The 16,019-nt window shown below is 68.2% G+C and overlaps 2 protein-coding genes across 3 annotated transcripts; one reads left to right on the forward strand and one right to left on the reverse strand.

Moving 5' to 3' along the window:
* Positions 1–349: 349 nt before the first annotated feature.
* On the reverse strand, positions 350–2,800 carry HRAS (HRas proto-oncogene, GTPase). 2 transcript variants are annotated; one of them, XM_056131885.1, is made up of 4 exons: positions 2,638–2,797; positions 2,374–2,552; positions 1,251–1,410; positions 350–785 (listed from the first exon to the last, which is right to left on the reverse strand). In XM_056131885.1, exons 1-4 carry the CDS (start codon positions 2,746–2,748, stop codon positions 666–668), a joined length of 570 nt encoding a protein of 189 aa, XP_055987860.1. In that variant the 5' UTR covers positions 2,749–2,797; the 3' UTR covers positions 350–665. The 2 variants fall into 2 exon arrangements, with proteins under 2 accessions (XP_055987860.1, XP_055987861.1); XM_056131886.1 differs by lacking the exon at positions 350–785 and adding an exon at positions 1,024–1,171 and having other exon boundaries at positions 2,638–2,800.
* A 1,798-nt stretch (positions 2,801–4,598) lies between these two features.
* LRRC56 (leucine rich repeat containing 56) lies at positions 4,599–15,746 on the forward strand. Its single transcript, XM_056131598.1, has 12 exons — positions 4,599–4,664; positions 5,895–6,082; positions 8,703–8,790; positions 9,086–9,146; positions 12,238–12,334; positions 12,408–12,608; positions 12,739–12,919; positions 13,248–13,412; positions 13,494–13,558; positions 13,683–13,822; positions 14,783–14,955; positions 15,484–15,746. Exons 2-12 carry the CDS (start codon positions 5,900–5,902, stop codon positions 15,744–15,746), a joined length of 1,617 nt encoding a protein of 538 aa, XP_055987573.1. The 5' UTR covers positions 4,599–4,664; positions 5,895–5,899.
* Positions 15,747–16,019: the final 273 nt, after the last annotated feature.

Genomic DNA, 16,019 nt, shown 5'->3' on the forward strand with positions numbered 1-16,019 from the left:
CCTCAGTCTCAGGGAAGCCAAACACTAGGGGCCTTCACAGGGTGACGGAGGCACCTGAGCTGGTCTGTCACCTCCTCACAGGGTGCCCGGCAGGGGCTGGGATCGGCGCCGCCGGGCAGCTGGGTGGCAGCTAGATCTGGCGTCCAGACAAACCCCCATGAAGGGGGACAGGGCCAGTGGGTCACCCCTCAGCCTAGGCCCGTGCCCACAGGGGCTCGTTGCCCCTTGGCCACTCCACTTTGTGCCTAGGCAGTCCGATCCCCTCCCACACGGCCCCGAGCTCTGCCCAGGGGGCGACTAAGCCACGCCCACAGGCGCCCCAGCCCCCTCCTCAGCCAGAACCGGTCAAGACCATCCAATAATTTACTGCGACTCAGCCTGTGCCCCCCAGGCCGGGACAGCGGGCCCGCGGCTGCAGACCCCACAGTCTGTGCAAAGCGTCCTTGGAGGCTTGAGTTCTGGACCCGGCAAGGAGGGGACACGGCCTCCTCCGTGGGCGTGGGCGGGGCCAAGAGATGGTCCTTGCTTGGTGGGCGGGGCCAGAAGGCCCTCGTGGGCGGGGCCAGGAGTAGGTCCTTCGTGGGCGGGGCCGGAAGGTCCTTCGTGGGCGGGGCCAGGCCCTCCTTGGGCGGGGCCGAGGGCGAGGGCGCCCTCCCGCGGCGGGGCTAGGAGAGCAGGCAGCGGCAGCTGGTGCAGCCCGGGCCGCCCTCGTCGGGCGGGCTCAGCTTGCGGGCCTTGTGCAGGCGGATCTCTCGCACCAGTGTGTAGAAGGCATCCTCCACGCCCTGCGGAGGAGCAGCAGCTCAGGGCGGCTCTGCGGGGGCCCTCGTGGGACACCGAGCTCCCCGTGCGACCCCTCAGGTGCTCATCCTGCAGGTGTCCTGCTCATCCCCGGGACGACGCCCCGCGCCCGGCTCTGCTCCCGTCTCTGACCCGCTGGCTCGCTAGGGGCCGGGGCCGTGGGCTGTCTGGGAGCTGGGGGCCCCGGGTGACCGCTCCGGCCTGGCTCAGGGCAGCTCTCTCCAGGGACGTCCACCTCCCCGCGGAGCGTGTCAGCCCAGACCCCGGCCCTGGCCGCCCTCGCTGCCCTGCAGGCTGGGGAGACTTACAGAGCCAGGGGCCGCTGGGTCCCGGGGGTCCCGGAGCTGGAGCCAGAGCCAGAGCGGGGGCCCTGTGTGGAGGGAGAGGGGATGAGCACTGCCCCCTCCCGGCGGGGTCCCTAGCTGCCTGCGGCCCGGGCCGGCACTCACCTGGCGCGTCTTGGCCGACGTCTCGATGTAGGGGATGCCGTAGCTGCGCGCCAGGTCCTGCGCCTGCCGCGACTCCACGGTACGCGCGGCCAGGTCACACTTGTTCCCCACCAGCACGGTGGGCACGTCGTCCGAGTCCTTCACGCGTTTGATCTGCTCCCTGCGTGGAGGCGGCAGTGAGCGGCTGCGGCCAGAAGGGTGAGGGGAGGGGTGGGGCAGGGCGGGGCATCCTGGGCGGGCACTGGGCTGAGAGGCTGAGAGCGAGCACTGGGGAGGGGGGCGTCGAGGGTGAGCACTAGCGGAGGGCACCGAGGGCAAATTCTGAAGAGGGAGTGGAGGGTGAGCACTGGGGGGCGGGACATCATGGGGTAGGCACTGGGGATGGGCTGCCAAGGGCGAGCCCTGAAAAAGAGGCACTGGGGCTGGAGCGACAGCACAGCGGGGAGGGCCTTTGGCTCGCTCGCGGCCGACCCGGGTTCGATTCCCAGCATCCCATAGGGTCCCCTGAGCACCGCCAGGAGTGATTCCTGAGTGCAGAGCCAGGAGGAACCCCTGTGTGTTGCCAGGTGTGACCCAAAAAGCAAAAAAAAAAAAGAGAGAGGCACTGAGGTTGAGAGCACTGCGAACGAGGCATCATGGGGCGGCCACTGGAGGTGGGATGCCAAAGGTGAGCACTGTAGGTGGGGCACTGAGGATGAGCACCGAGGGGTGAGATGTTGAGTGAGCACTGAAGGGAGGGCATCAAGGGCGAGCACTGGGGTGGGATGCTGCAGGCAAGCACCAGGGGAGGGCATCCAGGGCAAATCCTGAAGAGGGAGTGGAGGATGAGCACTGTGGGTAGGGCGTCGAGGGTGAGCACTGGGGCAGGGTGTCATGGAGCGGGCACTGGGGACGGGCTGTCAAGGGTGAGCCCTGAAAGACATGGAGATTGAGCACGGGGGCAGGGCATTGAAGGGGAGCACTGGGGAGGGGTACTGAGGGTGAGCACTGGAAGAGCGGAGCCGAGAGTGAACGCTGGGGGCAGGGTGCCAAGGGAGAGTTCTGGAGCAGGACGCCAGGTGAGCACTGGGCATGGGTGCGAGGGCGAGCACTGGGGCGGCCGAGGCCGGCCAGGCGGCCTCACCGGTACTGGTGAATGTCCTCGAAGGACTTGGCGTTGTTGATGGCGAACACGCAGAGGAAGCCCTCCCCGGTGCGCATGTACTGGTCCCGCATGGCGCTGTACTCCTCCTGGCCCGCCGTGTCCAGGATGTCCAGCAGGCACGTCTCCCCGTCGATGACCACCTGCTTCCGGTACGAGTCCTGCGGGAGGCGGCGGGTCATCGGGGGCTGGGCAGGGCCCGGGGCACGGCCCGCCGGCCCCCGGCAGGGGGTCCGCGCCGCTCACCTCGATCGTGGGGTCGTACTCGTCCACGAAGTGGTTCTGGATGAGCTGGATGGTCAGCGCGCTCTTGCCCACGCCGCCGGCGCCCACCACCACCAGCTTGTACTCCGTCATGGTTCCTCGCGGGCGCAGGAGCGGGGGCGCGCGTGTGTGCGCGCGGCGGGGGTCTCCTGCCCACCTGCGGGGAAGTCCGTCCCGCTGAGCCGGCCGCACGTGCGCGCGGCGGGCGGGCAGCTGCGCTCTCCCGGCCGCGCACCCGAATTAGAAGTTGCTGGGTCGGCAGAACGCGGGCGGCGGCGGCGGGCCCGGTGGCCGGCGCGCTCCGACGGGAGCAGGTCGGGCCGAGGCGGGGCGCGCGGCGAGCCCGGGCAGGTCGGGGCCAGGCCGCGGGCAGCGCGGCCCCGGCCCGGCCCGGCCCCCGCCCCGCGGCGGCACGCGCCCCCGGCTCGGCGCGCACAACTTGGGGCGCGGGGGCGCGGAGAGCGCCGGGGCAGGTGAGGCGGCGCCGCCCGGCCGGGCCGGCCCCCGCGGGGGTCCCCAACGCCCGGCCGCCGCGTGGGTGGGACGGCGCCCCCCGGAGGGTCCCCGGGGCCGCCCCCGGCCCGCGAGGCCCCGCGGCCGCGCCCGCCGCCGCTCACCTGCGCCCCCGCGCGCCCGCGCCCCGGCCCGGGGACAGCTGGGTGCGGCCCCGCCGCGCGCCCCGGCCCGGCCCGCCGCCCCCCGCCGCACTCACCGCTCACTGGCGCGACTGCTCCCCGGGCCGGGGCCGGGGCCGGCGCGGGGACGGGGGCCGGGGCCGGGGCGCGCGGCGCGGCCGGCGCATGGGCTCCGTCCGCGGCGGGTGCGGCTCGGGCTGCGGGCGGCGGGGCGCGGGCGGCGGACACTCGGCCGGGCCCGCGCACGCCCCGCCCCGCGCCCGTCCGTCAGCCGGGCGCCGCCCGCCATTGGCCGCGCGCGCGGGGCCCGCCCCCGGGCCGGCCCGCCCCCGCCGCCCGGTTGGCCGAGCGGCCCGCCCGTCAGGCGCGGCGGCGGGGCGGGGCTTCCGGGAGTCGCGCGAGGGTGGTGCCCGGCCGGGTGGCCCTCGTGGGCCGCGGCCTGGGGGCTGGGCTCTGCCGGGCACCGGCTCGGCGGGCGTGGACCGACGGCGCTTCGGGGCCGGCCGGGCCGCGAGAAGCCCTGGCCCGTGCGCGGGGGCCCGGGCCCGCTCGGACCCGGCGCGGCCCCGCCCGCGGCCCCGGCCTGCCCGAGCGCTCCCGAGCGGCGCCTGGGCGCCCGCGGCTGGGGTCCGGAGGGCACCGCGGGCGAGGCCGGAGCGCCGCCCGGGGCCTGGGCGGGAGCGCGGGGCGCCGGGGCGGCCCAGGCTGGACGGGGCGCCGGCTCCCTCGGCTGGAACCGCGCCCCCGCGGGACCGGGCTCGCGGGCCCCGGCGCCCCCGGCCAGTGCACCCCCGGGTGGCCGCGGGGAGGTGACGGCCGCCTCCCCCGCCCAGCTCCCCCGGGGCCGCTCGGGCGGCAAGTTTTAACTTTCCCACTCTCCGAGCATGCCAGAGCCACGCGTAAACACGGCCTGCGCTCGCGGGCGCGGACGGGGCAGCCGCGCTCAGGCCCCGCACCCCGGGCCAGCCCGGCGGGGCCTCGCGGGGGCCCGGGGTGCAGCGCCCCTCCGCCTCCTCCGGGGAGCCCCTCGCGGGGTGGGTCCGGGCCCCCTTGCTCCCGCCGGGTCTGCGCTGGCGTCTCCCCTCCGCACCCGAGGGGTGCCCACGCGCGCGCGCGCGCGAGCGAGGCGCCTGGGTTTGGCGGCGCCCCCCCGCCCCCGCCCCGGCCTGCCCTGGCAACCGTTGCTAAGGGGCGTGGCGGGGCCCGCGCGCTCCCGGGACATGAATATTTGATTATGCAAACGAGGCCCCGCCCCGTTGCCATGGCGCTCGGGCCCCTTAACACCGCGGCCCGAAGGAGTCCCAGGGAGTGCCCTGCGCCGGTGGGCTCCAGGGCCGAGCCCCCAGGCCAGGGCCACCCGGGCCGACCCCCCAGGTGAGAGCTGAGCGCTGGGGTGCGTCCGCGGGGAAGGGGGAGATGGGTGAGAGCAGGCCCTGCGCCGAGGGCTGGAGAAGGACAGACAGGGATGGGAACCGGAGGGCCACCTGCTGACCCCCCACACACACACACACAGGGCTGCTGGGAACCCTGCGTGGGCCCCAGGGTCTGGCTGGCGCCCCAGAGGGAAGAAGCAGTGGGCTCTCTGCTGACCCCCCCGGGCGGGGGTTCCTCCTGGGAACTTGGGGCTCCCGCAAGCAACAGAAATCTCTGGAAAGATCCTGCTGGAAGCCTATTGGGGCAGGCTGCAAGGCGTCCCCTCCTGACCTCAGGGCCGGTCACTCTCCAGAGGCGGCTACAGGCCCACCCGCCACCGTCTGCTCAGCAGAGCCCCTGCCCACAGCCCTGGCTTGAGCCTCGGAGCAGCCTCTGAGAAAGTGAGCCCCGTTGCCTCACACACCATGCTCACTGGGCTCGGGGGACAGTGGGTGGGCACAGGGCCTGCAGGCATGCTCCAGGCCTCCCCTGCAAAGGTCTGGGCCACTCATTGGCATCTAAGGGCAGGAGCGTGAGCAACAGCACAGCAGCAATACAGCCTAGCACTCACTGGCACGGATGATCCCCCAGTACCACCAGGAGTGATCCCTGGGCACGTGGGGTGTGCCCCCCCAAAAATAGAGCAAAGCCAGCAAGTGGGTGCAGGGACTCCAGGACCTGGGGGCTCAGGTCTTCCTCACCCTCAGCCAGGTCCCCAGGCGCATGATTGAGGGGCCAAGGGCAGGCCGGCAGACAGTCCCTGCTGCCTCTCGGCTGTGGGCTGTGACTTGACAGCCCCCTCTTTCTCGAAGGTGACCCCTGGGGCCACATGCCACCCTCTTGCCCGGATGTTTGACGCCCGGTGGAAGAAGGCAGCCCCCCCCAGGTGAGGGGCTCAGCAGGCATGGGGGAGGGGTGCCCTGGTCAGGCCCAGCCCTGAGGCCCCCAACTGCAGGAGCGTAACATAGTGGTCACAGGAGTGCGGCGAGGGAACCCCCACCTGAGTCTCGACTCTGCCTCCCTGGGGTCGGCACCTGTCCTGTGAGCCCTGGCAGAGGGGCAGTGGGCAGCGGGGGCATTGGGTCTACAGCCATCAGCAGCCCAGAGCCTTCAGGGGAGCCAGACAGGGCCAGGGGGTCAGGGCCAAAGGCCGGACACAGGCTCCAGGGCTGAACCCTCTGTCCCTGCCAGGTTGGATGCTCATGGACCTGGCCTGGGACAGCGTCCCCGGGCCTCGGCCCAGCACGGCCCGTGTCCGAGTGCGGGAGCTGGGCTGGCAGGGCTGGCACAACCCCCGCCCACAGAGCAAGGACGAGGGCAGCCCTCTGGGTGGCCTGGGCGAGCTGCTGATGGAGGACAGCCTGTCGCCTGCCCGGCTGGTGAGTGGGAGCGGACACACACACAGGCTGGCGGTGGCGTCGGGCGAGTGGGCTCACCGCTGCCGTCCCGGTTCTGCCCCGTCACGACCCAGCCCCGGTGCCTTGTGACACATTCCCCTGGGCCAGAGCCTCCAGTGTGTGAGATGGCACCAGGGACCCCCCCCCTCCACGGCCCCCAGGGAAGTGACCCCCAAGCAGGGGGGGAGCCCCACACACCCCAGAGTCCTCGGGTTCCTCCGTCTGCCTCTAGGGTGAGGGTTTTCTCCCAAATCTGGGGGTGCCATGGTCCTGAGTCCCAGCAGGTTCTCTAGCAGTTCTTGGGGGCCCCTCCCGGGGTTCTGAGTGCCCACCCCCACCCCCGCCCAGACTGGTGATCCACGTACAAGCGTCCAAGGATGCAGGGCAGCTGGGGGCTGCGGGTGAGGCCCCGGGAGGTGGGAGTGTGGGTCTGCCCTGGGTGATCTCTCCCCCACTGGGCAGCGCAGCCCCTCCTACCCTCCCCTGCAGGGCCGGCACCCCTGACTCTCCCGGGAAACCCCTCAGGCAGGTGAGAGGTGCCCCCGTGAAGTACGCTGCACCTCTGGTTGCCGTGGGCAACAGCACACCCCTCCCTGTGCCCCCCGGGACCCGCTGTGGGTGCCAGCCTCCAGCTCAGCCCCACGCACACCCTCTCAGGGCACGCTGCAGGGCGGGGCTGTGCCCACGGTCGCCCCTAGCCCTCCAGCATCCCCCCACCAGGGGGCGCACAGGCCCTGGCACAGACACAGCTCAGACTCCAGGGTCACAGGCCCTCGTGCAGGGTCTGGGCACGGCAGTCTCACTGGAGAGGTGGGGGTGGTGCAGGCCCTAACGCGCGTGCAGGAAGCCCCGTGCAGTAAAGGTCAGCGTGGCCCTCAGCTGCCCACCTCGAGAGTGCCCACGCCATGCACCACAGAGGGTTGGGGCTCCCTCTCCCCTTCCTTCCCCATCACTGCCAGCTGGAGTGCAAACCATTGCGGCCAGGGCATGGTTGTTCCAGATGGTTCCAGAGACCGGGCCCACGTGCTGTCTGTGGCTCCTCGGCCCCCTGGAGGCTCGAAGCTGGCGCGCCCCCGTACCCCCAGGCCACTCCCCCCCACAGGCTGGGTTTGAGCCACTGCCGCGGCCATCCTCCTGCTCCTCTCTCGGCTCCCTCTGCTGCCGGCGCTGCGGAACCAGCTGAGGCTTCGAGCCCGGAGCTCCAGGCACCCCCGGGAGCTCTGTCCCGCTGTGCGCCCCTGCGCCAGCCACCGGAGAGGGGAGCCTGGAGCCCGGCCACGCCTTGCTGAGTCCCACCTCCACTCCCCGTAGGCTAGCCCCGCAGGGCACGCCCCCCAGAGAACACGCCCACCGCAGGACACGCCCACTACGGGATAGGCCCGCTGCAGGACACGCCCACCTCAGGACACGCCCACTGCGGGACACGGGATAGGCCCGCTGCAGGACACCCCGCTGCAGGGCACGCCCACTGCAGACACACCCACCGCAGGACACGGGATAGACCCTCTGCAGGGCACGACCACTTGCAGACACGCCCACCGCAGGACACGCCCACTGCGGGACACGGGATAGGCCTGCTGCAGGGCACGCCCACTGCAGACACACCCACCGCAGGACACGCCCACTTCGGGACACGCCCATTGCAGACACACCCACCGCAGGACACGGGATAGGCCCTCTGCAGGGCACGCCCACTTGCAGACACGCCCACTGCAGACACACCCACCACAGGACACAGGATAGGCCCTCTGCAGGGCACGCCCACTTGCAGACACGCCCACCACAGGGTACGCCCACTGCAGGGCCTGCCCACTTGTGGACACATGCACCACAGGGCGCGCCCTCTTGCAGGCACGCCCACTGAAGGGCACAACCACTTGTTGACGCGCCCACTTTCGGGCACGCCCACTCTCGGGCACGCCCTTTGCTGGACACGTCCATCTGCAGACACACTCATGTGCAGATACGCCCACCGCAGGACACGCCCGCCTGCCGCAGAAAACCCCACCATGGGATACAGGCACTGCAGGGCGCGTCCACGACTGGATAGACCCTCTGCTGGGCACGGCCACTTGCAGACACGCCCACTGAAGGCACGCCCGCTGCAGACACACCCACCGCAGGACACGTGATAGGCCCTCTGCAGGGCACGCCCACTTGCAGACACGCCCACCACAGGGTACGCCCACTGCAAGGCCTGCCCACTTGTGGACACGCCCACTCTCGGGCACGCCCTTCGCTGGACAAGTCCATCTACAGACACACCCATGTGCAGATACGCCCACCGCAGGACACGCTCACCGTCAGTGCAGGGGCCGTCCAGGGATGAGCCCCGCTGCTACTGGGGGGTTGTCTAGTGACGCTGGGAGAATTTGTGACTGTCCTCGTGCTTTGTACAGATGGATCTGGGTGCCAGGTAGGAGGGAGCCGGGGCAGCTGCTGAGGCAAAAGGTCACCGAGAGCCAGACCACCCCCTTCCCCTGTCAGGGCGGCACTCCTGGGAAGGCCCAGAACCCCCTGGGCCCTGGGGCGAGCCGAGCCGCGCCCCCTCCGGCCCTTCGGCCTGGCGGCGCAGCCCAGGCTGACTCGCTGCTCCCCGCAGAAGGCGATAGCCCAGGTGGATGACCTGCGCCAGGTGAGCCGGCTGGAGCTGTGTGCTGACACCCGCCAGAGCAGCCTGGGCAACTTCGGTAAGACCAGCCCAGCGCGGGCCCTCACCTGGCCCTGGGCTCGGGCCTCTGGGCGCACTCCGCGGTGCCTCTTCTGCACTCGTCCCGAGCCCACGAGACACACCGCTCCAGGACTGACCACTCCGGGCAGCTCAGCGCCTTCCCGGGAGTGAGGGCTCCCGCCGGGGTGTGCCCAGGGCCTCGCAGGGGAGGCTGCCGTGCCCCCTCCGCCCCGCACGCCCCCTGCAGCCCTGACACAGATGGTGGGTTTGGGGTGCTGAGGAGACCCCCAGACCACCCTCTCCTGTGTCCACAGGGGTGCACCTGCCCAACCTCAGGCAGCTGAAGCTGAGCGGCAGCCGGCTGGGCTCGGTGAGGTCAGTGCCTTCCGGCCCCGTCCTGGGCGGGAGTGGCAGGAGGGGCGCGCCTGCCCTGCGGAGACCCCAGCAGCTTCCTGCTGGCAGCCCCTCAGGGCCTGGACAGTGGTGGGGCTGGACTCTACTCCGGCATGTGTGTCTCGTGGAGAGACTTGGGTGGCATGTCACCAAGTGAGCGAGCGTGGGGTCAGGCAGTCACGACTGGCTTGTGGGGGGAGGGAACGGGGGTTGTGGGGTCCAGCAGGGGGTCTCTGGGGCTGCGCCGGGTCCTGCTGGTCCCCACAGCCGTCCTGTCAGCAGAGGTGGGTGGACACAGTCTCCCATGGGACCCCCAGGCCCTGGGAGGCTCCCCCAAGGTTCCATAAGACCCCCACAGCCCAGGCCAGTGGGGAGAGAATTTACCTTGCACGTGACTAACCCAGGTTCCATCCCCGGCATCCCGTTTGGTCACCTGAACACTGCCAGGAGTAACTCCTGAGCACCACCAGGTGTGGCTCTCCCCCCAAAAAACTTTGAAAAGACCCACAGACTCCAGATCCCCCGAGACTGGCCCCAGACATACTCCAGAGTTGGTCAGGAGCAGAGTGGCCTTGAGGTCACGCCACTGTTCCCTGCTGGTGCTGAGCACGGCAAATGTCAGGAAATGATGCTGCTATCAGTAGCCAGGGCAGCTAAGCACAGAGATGGGGAAATTCTAGAACGTTCTCCGTGGCTGAAATGGCCAGGAGACGGTGGCACTGTGTGCTGGCACGTTCTCTCCTGGGCTGCCCTTGGACCATCGCCGGCATGCGGTGGGGTGGGGGCTGCGGCCACTCAGAGGGTCACCTCAGCTGCTTTATCATCAGGCCTGGGGGATTTGGGTGGATGATGGCGCTTCCCGTGGTCTAGCCCAGGACTGCTGAAACTTTTCCTGCTTAAAACTCTTTTTCTTTTAAAAAAAATTTATTATATATATATTCTCTTCTAAATGGAATCACTGTGAGAAACACAGTTACAAAACTGTCCATGATCGGGTTCTAGACATACAGTGTTCCAACCCCGTCCCTTCCCCTTTCCCCCCTCCAGTGCTCCAGTTTCCCTCCCCCCCACCTCCACCCCCGCCTGCCTTCGTGGTGATACTCCTTTTCACCTGAGGAATCCAACGCAGCCCAGTGAACACAGACACATTTAGCACTCATGATGCGGGAGATTGGGAATCTGGGCACTTGCGCTTTCGGAAATTCATTAGTGTTGCCAGCTGGTCCGTGACCCCCACATTCATACTGGGCCATGACCCACAGTTTGAGAATCTGGGTTACCGGGCCAGAGTGACAGGGCAAGTGGGGGGGGCAGTTGTCTTGCATGCAGCTGAGCTGGGTTTGATCCCTAGCGCCCCCTATGGTTATATGAGCTCAACCGGAGTGATTCTGTTGAGCCAGGAGTAAGCCCTGAGCATCACCAGGTGTGACCCAAAAGCCAAACAAACAAAAAAAAGAATCTGAGGCCTCAATTAAATAAACCACTGCTGCCCAGCTGAAACCAGTCCCCCAGTGGCGGGCCCTAGAGAGACCTCCCATGGTGGGCCCTAGAGAAACCCCCCCAGAGGCACGCCCCCTGAAGCTGGATCAGGGCTCAGAGTCAGGACAGGCGAGGCTGGGGCAACTCCTCTCCTGGGCGCGCCTGATGCCTGCCTGGACTAGGGGGCAGTTCTGCACTTCCCCAAATGCCACCTTTGCCCCTCACCTGTCAGCCAGCGGAAAGAACAAAGTTCAGAAAGGCAGAATATGGAGGGGAAGAGAAAGAGGGATTGGACAAGGGGAACTTGGGGTTTGTCACCAAACAAAATATTCCATTCAGAGACCCCAACACCAGCAGTCCATCCCGCCCCGACAGTGCGCTGTCAGACAGCTCGAGGAGTGCCCTGTCTCTTCAGCCGGGACCCCTGAATTCTCTGTCACCGAGTCCCGGACCATGCAGGGTCCCCAGCACCAACACTCAGGGCTGGAAAGAGAATGTGTGAATATTGTGCCCTGTGTGCGAGTGTGAGTTGTGCGAGTGTGCGAGTGTGTGTGTGTGAGCGCGCATAAGCTATGAGGGTGTGTTCCCGTGGGAGAGTGTGTGTGTGTGTGTGTGTGTGTGAGGCAGTGTATGGTATGAGTGTGAGAGTGTTGTGCCCAGGTGTGAGAGTGTATTATGTGTGCTCCCGTGTGTGTTGTGAGCATCTGAGTCTGAGTATGTGAGCGAGTACTGTGTCCGTGCGTGAGTGTATGTCTGTGGTGTGAGTGTGTGTGCTTCCATGTAGTCTGTGTGTTTGTGAGTGCTTTAGGGTTGTGTGGTGTGACTGTAAGAGTCTATATGAGACTACTTGTCCATGTGTATAGCGTATGTGTTCATATGTGTTACGAGTATGTGAGTGTGTCTGTAAGAATATGTATGGTGTGAGTGTAAGAGTGTGGAGTGTGTGTGTCCATGTGGTGTGTGCGTGTGTGGCCCTGGGGCCCCACCTGCAAGCCGGCAGCTGCTCCTTCCTCAGGTGCGGGGCAGTTCAGTCCCCGCAGGTCTGCAATGGACCCCTGGGGAGCTCTGGCGTCACCCTTTCCCGTGGCCTGGGACGGGCCTGGCTCCCACGCGCCCTCCTCCTCCTCCTTCTCCTCCTCCTCCTCCTTCCTCCTGAGTGTTGGGCAGTCGTACTTAACCCTGGTTCGCAGCCTGCATTCCCATTCGTGGCCACGGGAAGTGGGGGTCCCCCACCTGCTGTTGGCTCCCCTGCCAGTAGGGGCCTCACAGAGGTGGGTTGGGGAGATTGGGGGGCCAGGAGAACGGGAGACCGGGGCCCATTGGCTGGGAAGGACACAGGATGTGTCCCCCCAGATAGTCGGGAGGTAGGTGGGGGCAGGAAGAAGGGTCCCCTGAGGCGGGGAAGGTGGGGTCTGGGCACAGGGCAGCTGGCCCCCGAGCACTGCAATCCACATGGGCAGAGCCGGGGGATAGAGGCGGCCACCCTCGCAGATCTGCTAATCAGGTCCAGGACTGAGGACCTCGCAGCTGCACCGTGCCAGCTGGGACCCGGGACCACCCCGTCCCCGGCACTGAGACCCCCTGCCCTCCGCAGAGACCTGGGCACCTCCCTGGGCCACCTGCAGGTGCTCTGGCTGGCCCGCTGCGGCCTGAGTGACCTGGACGGCATCGGCTCCTTTCCCGCACTCAAGGTGGGTCTGCGGAGAGGGGGCCGTGGGGGGAGGGGCGCCCCCTCCCCTGCTGAGCCCCCCCTGCGCGCAGCAGGAGCTCTACGTGTCCTACAACGACATCTCAGACCTCAGCCCGCTGTGCCTGCTGGAGACGCTGGAGGTGCTGGACCTGGAGGGCAACAGCGTGGAGGAGCTGGGCCAGGTGCGCTACCTGCACCTGTGCCCGCGGCTGGCCATGCTCACACTGGAGGGCAACCCCGTGTGCCTGCGGCCTGGCCCTGGGCCCGCCGCCCAGGTGCGTGCTCGGGGCGGGGCCGCGCAGGTGCAGGATGGGCGTGGCCGCTACAAGCCCCACCCGGTGGGTGGAGCCGGATAGCCCCGCCCATGTATGGGCGGGGCCGACAACAAGCCACACCCGCCCGCAGCCGCCGCAGCAGTACAACTACCGCGCAGAGGTGAGGCGGCTCCTGCCCCAGCTGCAGGTGCTGGACGAGGTGCCGGCCACGCAGACGGAGCCGGCCACGCCGAGGCTGGGCGAGGACTGGCTCATGGTGAAGGAGGCCATCAAGGCCAGCAGCGCGCAGGATCCCTGGCTCCCCAGGCTGGGTAGGCGGCCCCTTCCCTCCACGGGAGCCCCTGCCCGGTCCTCACCTCCAAGCGGTGGACAGCCGCTCGCTGTGTCCTTCCCACCTGGCCGTTGGGCCCCAGTGTGTGAGCACCGCTGGCCAGGACGCTTGCTTGGTCCCCAGCTCGCGCGCGCGCACACACACACATACACACACACACACACACACACACACACACACACACACACCCTCGCCTGCAGGCCTCGGAGCACAGAGGTCAGGGGCTGGGGTCCCTGGCTTCTGCAGTCAGGGCTGTGGGCCAGGCTCTGGCCGGTGGTCAGGAAGCTCTGCTCTTCATTCCTGAGCAGATCACGCCTCTGGACCCCCCATCTGGAGACTTGGCCCTGAGCAGTCCTGGCCTGAGAGCCTCAGGCTCCGGCCTCTCTCCCTCCTGGTCCCCAGGAGCCCCCTGGGTGACGGCTCGCTCCCCGAGGACCCCAACCCCGAGGAGGACGCCAGCAACCTCACCCATGGTAACGCCCTGCCTCAGCCTGAGCTGACCTGCAGACCCCCCGCCCACTTCCAGCCTGGCCCAGCTATGCCCTCTCCTGCAGGAGCTGGCCCCGTCCTCTGCGGGAACCCCACCAAAGGCCTCTGGCGGCGTAGGCGGCAGTGCCAGGTAGGCCTGCCCCGGCCGGCAGCCAGACCCGGGCCCCTCGGACACGCTGGGCCACTTTCCTGGCCCCTCTCGGCCCTCCCACCCGTCCCGGCCGACTGACCAGAAACCGCCCTTTCCTCTCCAGGCCTGGGCGCCCCTGGAGCAGTGCCCACAGGAGCCAGGAGGCCCCACCACCGGTGCTGGCACCCCCAGCTCTGAGCGTGCAGAGAGCCACGAGCTTCTGGCCACGGCCGGGCTCCAGGCCTGGCGGGAGCTGTGCCTGCGGTGGGTGCCGTCCAGCCGCATGCGTGCCCGTGGGCCCGCGTCCCGGCTGGCCGCCTTCCCGGGCAGACTGTCTGTCGGTGCCTCTGCGTGTCTGGGGGTCTGTCTGTCTCGGTCTCTAAGTACAGATGGGTGTCTCTGGGTGTGTCTGAGTGTGTGTCTGTATGAGTGTGTCTGTATGTTTAAGTGTGTCTCTGAGTGTGTGTCTGTCTCAAGGTGTGTGTCTGTGTCTGAGTGTGTGAGTGTGTCAGCTTCTGGGTGTGTGTCTGTCTCTAAGTGTGTGTCTGCCTCTGGGTTTGTCTGTATGTCTGAGTGTGTGTCTGTCCCTGGGTGTGTGTCTATCTCTGGGTGTATGTCTGTCTCTGAGTGTGTCTGTGTGTGTGTCTATGTCTGAGTGTGTCTGTCCCTGGGTGTGTGTCTATCTCTGGGTGTATGTCTGTCTCTGAGTGTGTCTGTGTGTGTGTCTGTGTCTGAGTGTGTGTGTCTGTCCCTGGGTGTGTCTGTCTCTGGGTGTGTGTCTGTCTGAGTGTGTGTGTCTGTCTCTGGGTGTGTATGTCTCTGAGTGTGTCTGGGTGTGTATCTATGTCTGAGTATGTGTGTCTGTCCCTGGGTGTGTGTCTGTCTCTAGGTGTGTCTGTCTCTGGGTGTGTGTCTGTCGCTGAGTGTGTGTGTCTGTCTCTGGGTGTGTTCCTGTCTCTGGGTGTTAGCCTGAGTGTGTGTGTCTGTATCTGGGTGTGTGTCTGTCCCTGGGTGTGTGTCTGTTTCTGGGTGTGTCTCTGAGTGTGTCTGTGTGTCTGAGTGTGTGTCGGAGTGTCTGTGTGTGTCCATGTGCCTCTGTGCCCTGTGGGGGCCAGGCTGGTGCCCCATTGGAGGAGACAGACGGGGGCAGGGGGCCATCACAGGGCCACACTTCATGGGGTCGGTCCCCGGGGAGTAGCCTGAGCCTGTTCTCCCCCACCCTAGCCCTCTGCCCCAGAAGCTGCTGGACTCCCTGCCAGAAGTGGACCCCACCCTCGAGAGCCCCGGGGGTGGGCCCAAAGAGCAGGAACCACCCTGCCCTCTGCCCCCAAGCGTGGCCCCTGGTTCTGGGAGTGACCAACCTGCCACGCAAGGGGAGGACCCCCACCACAGACGAGGTACCAGGGGCCCCTTTCTGGGCTGGCTTCGGGAAGGGAGTGACCGGGACCATCTCCTGGGGTGGGTGCTCACAGCCAGTCTGGACGCTGCCCCGGGGGCTGGGTGTCGGGCGAGAAGGTGCTGAGCGCTGGAGGGTACGAGCAGAGGCCGGGCAGAGGCTTGGGGCCTCCACTCCGGAGTGAGGAGCCTGACAAGCAGGCGAGCGCCTGTGAGTCCCCTTATCCAGCAGGCAGGGAGGCTTCCTGGAGGAGGTGTCTGACCACCCTGAAGTGGAAGCTCCAGCCCCAGCTGGGCCCTCTATGAGCACTGTGCCGGGGCAGCGGGAGCAGGACTGCCAGGAGCTGGAGGACTGGGTACTCAGGGCCCAGGGTACTGATTGTCCACCACAGGCCAGCTGGCCCTCCGGGGGAGCGGCCCCTGTGGGCCCTTGGGGCGGCCTGCAGGCCTGGGGTCCCTCCAGGGTGCGCGGGGCTTGGAGGGTGCTGCCCGGGCTCCGTCCAGAACCAGGCCTCTCCCTGTCTCCCCAGGTCTCCTGCTGACCCCCGCCCCGCCCAGGGCTCCTCCGCGGCCAGGCCTGGGCTCCGGGGGCCCCAAAGAGCTCCAGTTCCGGGGCCGCCGACTCCGAGCCCTGGGCAGCCTGGGGCCTGTCCTGGACCAGGAGCTGGCTGCGGTCAGCGCACTGAAGGCCCTGAGGGTGGGCTCGGGTCCCAGCCTCCGGGGACGCCCAGGCCCGAAGCCTGCGCCAGACTCCGGGGCCCGACCCCAGGTCTCCGGCACCTGCCACACCTGAGCCCGGACCCAGCCCTGGCGGAAGCCCGCCCACTGCCCCCTGGCCAGAGCGTGGCCACGCCCCGGCCTACCTGCAGCACGTCTGATGGGGAGGGCATGCCCGACCCCAATCACTGCCCACTGCCCGGCCCGGGAAAGATCGGCTGGGGCTGGCCTGGCCACTCCCCGGAGGCCTTGCAGCCGCCCTGCACCGACTCTCGGCCGGCCGGGTGCAGCCAGACCACCTCTCCCCGCCAGACTCTCGGGGTCCCTGGGGAGGAGGGGGCCAGGCCTT

The sequence above is a fragment of the Sorex fumeus genome, unplaced genomic scaffold (assembly GCF_029834395.1).
Source record: "Sorex fumeus unplaced genomic scaffold, SorFum_2.1 ptg000093l, whole genome shotgun sequence".
In the NCBI taxonomy this organism is placed as follows: Eukaryota; Metazoa; Chordata; class Mammalia; order Eulipotyphla; family Soricidae; genus Sorex; species Sorex fumeus.

What these genes read in the sequence shown, in the direction of transcription:
- LRRC56 (XM_056131598.1), top strand. Translation starts at nt 5,900, where the DNA reads ATGCTCATGGACCTGGCCTGGGACAGCGTCCCCGGGCCTCGGCCCAGC. An exon ending in GCCCTGGGCCCGCCGCCCAG is followed by an intron (nt 12,609 to 12,738) that starts GTGCGTGCTCGG and finishes ACCCGCCCGCAG; the next exon opens with CCGCCGCAGCAGTACAACTA. An exon ending in TCCCTGGCTCCCCAGGCTGG is followed by an intron (nt 12,920 to 13,247) that starts GTAGGCGGCCCC and finishes ATTCCTGAGCAG; the next exon opens with ATCACGCCTCTGGACCCCCC.
- HRAS (XM_056131885.1), bottom strand. Translation starts at nt 2,748, where the DNA reads ATGACGGAGTACAAGCTGGTGGTGGTGGGCGCCGGCGGCGTGGGCAAG. An exon ending in AGTACGACCCCACGATCGAG is followed by an intron (nt 2,553 to 2,637) that starts GTGAGCGGCGCG and finishes CGCCTCCCGCAG; the next exon opens with GACTCGTACCGGAAGCAGGT. An exon ending in CGTCGGCCAAGACGCGCCAG is followed by an intron (nt 786 to 1,250) that starts GTGAGTGCCGGC and finishes GCTCCTCCGCAG; the next exon opens with GGCGTGGAGGATGCCTTCTA.